The 4,087-nt window shown below is 41.3% G+C and overlaps 1 protein-coding gene across 1 annotated transcript; it reads left to right on the top strand.

Moving 5' to 3' along the window:
• The first annotated feature begins 2,464 nt into the window (after window positions 1-2,464).
• OR4D6 (olfactory receptor family 4 subfamily D member 6) lies at window positions 2,465-3,409 on the top strand. Its single transcript, XM_069470058.1, has one exon. The coding sequence runs from the start codon at window positions 2,465-2,467 to the stop codon at window positions 3,407-3,409; it is 945 nt and encodes a 314-aa protein (XP_069326159.1).
• The last annotated feature ends 678 nt before the right edge of the window (window positions 3,410-4,087 follow it).

Here is a 4,087-nt window from a genome sequence, read left to right on the forward strand (position 1 = left end):
ATTTAGTTCCCACTTATAAGTGAGAACATGCGGTATTTGTCTTTCTGTGTCTGAGTTGTTTCACTTAAGATAATGACCTCCAATTCCATTGATGTTGCTGCAAAAGACACGATTTCATTCTTTTTTTACAGCTGAATAGAATTCCCTTGTGTATATGTACACATTTTCTTTATTCAGTCCTCCATTGATGAACACTTGGGTTGATTCCATATCTTTGCTATTGTGAATAGTGCTACAACAAACATATGAATGCATGTATCTTTTTTATATATCAATTTCTTTTCTTTTGGGTAGATACTCAGAAGTGGAATTGCTGGATCATATGGTAGTTCTATTTTTAGTTCTTTGAGAAATCTCCACACTGTTCTCCATAGAGGTTGCACTACTTTACATTCCCACCACAGTGTATAAGAGTTCCCTTTTCTCTGTATCACCAACATCTGTTATTTTCTGCCTTTTTAGTAATAGCCATCCTGATTGGTGTAAGATGATATCCTATTGTGGTTTTAATATGCATTTCTCTGATGATTAGTGATATTGAGCATTTCTTCATATGCTTATTGGCCATTTAATTGTCTTCTTTTAAAAACTTTCTATTCACATCCTTAGCCCACTTTTTATTTATTTATGTATTTATTTGAGACTGAGTCTTGCTCTGTTGCCTGGGCTAGAGTGTAGTAGCATCATCATAGTTCACAGCAACCTTAGACTCCTGGGCTCAAGTGATCCTCCTATCTCAGCCTCCCGAGTAGCTGGGACTATAGATGTGTGCCACTATACCCAGTCAAATTTTCTATTTTTTGTAGAGGTAGTGGTCTCACTATGTTGTTCAGGCTGGGCCTTCTTTATCTGAATGTCTAACTCTCTCGCCAGGCTTGGGAAGTTTTTGTTGATTGTTTCCTTGAATAGGTTTTCTAAACTTTTTGATCTGTCTTACCCTGTAGGTATTCTGATAATTCATAAGTTTGGTCACTTTACATAGTCCCAGATGCCTCAAAGGTTTTGTTCATTCTTTTTTGTTCTTTTTCCTTATTTTTGTCTGACTGGATTATTTCAAAAGATCTGTCTTCAAGTTCTGAGATTCATTCTTCTACTTGGTATAGTCTATTATCGAAGCTTTCAAATATATTTTGTATTTCCTTTAATGAGTTGTTAATATTCCTAATTATAGCTCTACACTCTATCAAGAGCCCTGTGTGCCCATAGTGAGGTCCAGGTTTCCCAGAGTGCCAGAGAGGAATACCTATGCAGGCCTGACTCTTCTCTTCCTTTAGGGGATGAAATGAGGATAAAGTAGTCAGCCTCATCACCCACTAAAATTCTGATAAACCAAAGTAAGCTGCAGACTCTCTAATTTGGCAAAGTGGTACAGTAGAAAAACCTCTTTAGGCTAAATAAAAAGTATTCATGAGAAAATTATTAAAGACAGCAGATAGATTTCATTCAAAACTATTGCTATTGGTATCAAGACTATTGTAACAGGAGAAAGAGATCGAGCTCAACGCCAAATATAACAAAGACAAGTGGGGATGTGTAGCCAGTGAGCAGAAGGAGGAAGTCAGTGGATGGAAAATTATTAAGAGGAGATATCACGGGTAGGGTGATTCTTGCTAAACTGGCTTAAAAGAATTCTTGCTCAAGACTGGCCAAGGGCTTAGATATTAAGGATAAGGGATGAGGAATTTGATTAGATATCCATGGTGGGGAATTTATCACTAAACCAACTTAGCAGGATTCTTGCTAAGACCGGGCTCGGTGAGGACAGACATACACAGCCAAGGTTGAGGCCTATAAGAGAAAAAGGAGTTTAACGAAAATATGGTCAAGGAAAGAGTCTCTGCCACGTCTAAAAAATGATTTGGATTTGAATCCTTGACTTACAATTCATTAACTTTGCAACTATGCTGATGTGTGCAGGTCATTAATTACTCTAAGCTTTAGTTTCACCATATATAAAATAGAGGTAATCATAACCATCCTAAAGACCTAGTATCAAGGTATTGTCCTTTGGATAAAAGGAAAAAAAAAAACTAATAAAGACCCTACAGAGGCATCATGAGAATTACAATCAAGATGAGATGCTACAGCTGAAAGCCCTGGATAAAGTTTAAAGCATGGCATGCATGTGCAGAAGTTATTCTTAGAGGGAAAAAGATAAACCACAGGCAAATGACTACGTTCCATTCACCACTCTCTAGGCAGAATGAGGATGTAGGAGTGTATGGTATGTGTTTCCTGTCAACCCAGGATATCTATAATTGGAAAGAAGAACCATCAGGATAAAGAATTTCCAGACCACAGGGGAAGACTCTAGCCTAGTTTTTCTGAGTAGCCACCATGATCCAGGTGCTTGAGAGAGACTTATAGCAATATGTGAAGAATGATGGTCCACCTCATGACACCATAATCCTAACCCTAATATATCTTCTCTCAAGGTAGACCTGAAAGAGAGTCATTCTGGATCATGAATCAGATCAACCACACCAATGTGAAGGAATTTGTCTTCCTGGAACTTACTCGCTTTCAGGAGCTGGAGTTCCTCTTATTTGTGGTCTTCCTTGCTGTGTATGTAGCAACCATCCTGGGAAATGCCCTCATTGTGTTCACTATCACCTGTGAGTCCCGCCTCCACACTCCCATGTACTTTCTCCTGCGGAACAAATCGGTCCTGGATATTGTTTTTTCATCTATCACTGTCCCCAAGTTCCTGGTGGATCTTTTATCAGAGAGGAAAACCATCTCCTACAATGGATGCATGGCACAGATCTTTTTCTTCCACTTTGCTGGTGGGGCAGATATTTTTTTCCTCTCTGTGATGGCCTATGACAGATACCTTGCAATTGCCAAACCCCTGCACTATGTGACCATTATGAGGAAGGAAGTGTGGGTGGCCTTGGTGATGGCTTCCTGGGTGGGTGGTGGTTTACATTCAATTGTCCAGGTAATTCTGATGCTTCCACTCCCTTTCTGTGGGCCCAACATTCTGGATGCCTTCTACTGTGATGTACCCCAGGTGGTGAAACTGGCCTGCACCGACACCTTTGTTTTGGAGCTTCTCATGATCTCTAACAATGGACTGGTGACCCTGCTATGGTTCCTCCTGCTCCTGGGCTCCTACACTGTCATTCTGGTGATGCTGAGATCCCACTCTGGGGAGGGGCGGAACAAGGCCCTCTCCACCTGCACCTCCCACATCCTGGTGGTGACTCTGCACTTCGTGCCTTGTGTTTACATCTACTGCCGGCCCTTCACTACTCTGCCCATGGACACAGCCATATCTATCAATAACACAGTCATCACCCCCATGCTGAACCCCATGATCTACACCCTGAGGAACCAAGAGATGAAGTCAGCCATGCGGAGACTGCAGAGGAGGCTGGGGCCCTCTGAGAGCAGTAAGCTGGGATAAGCAGTGAGACTGAGACTGGAGGTCTAAGACTCATTTAGTTTTCTCAAACTGCAAGTCTAAGAATAAGAGACGACTAGCTCTTTCCTCTTCAGTCATTTTATTGTATATCTTCATAGCCACTCAACTCTATTAGCAGAAATACAAGAACCAAAGGAAGAGATGAAATTAAACAATGTGAGCTACCAGGCTTGTGGACTGGGGAGAAGTATGGTGTCTAAGATTGAAATCAATAACCTAAATGCTATTTTGGTGTTATCTATTACTCTCATGCTAACACTTACCTCACTTTCACCAACTGTTAATACGGAAATTATTAGGCGTAGCCTTTGCCAGGCCCCTAGAGAGAGAAAGGAATGGAATGCAAGAGGGGAACTTGCATTCCTTATCCCTCCTGATAAGGAAGAAGCTTACCTCTGTACCCTATCCCTCCTGATAAGAATGACTCTGGAGCTGCAGAATGTGACCAATGCAGGGGTCCCAGGAGCTGGTTGTTTGAAAATAATTTATTACAATGGCTGTTCTGGCCCAGTTGCTCACTCCCCCTGGAAAAACCCTCTATAAAACCCAAGGCTCTTTCCTTCTTCATGTGAATGCTCTTTCCTGCCTCCACCCATCTGCACCCAGATGCTCAAATAAACAACATTTTGCTACACCTGAGGCTTCATGAGTTTCCCTTTT

The sequence above is a fragment of the Eulemur rufifrons genome, chromosome 6 (genome assembly GCF_041146395.1).
Source record: "Eulemur rufifrons isolate Redbay chromosome 6, OSU_ERuf_1, whole genome shotgun sequence".
NCBI lineage: Eukaryota > Metazoa > Chordata > Mammalia > Primates > Lemuridae > Eulemur > Eulemur rufifrons.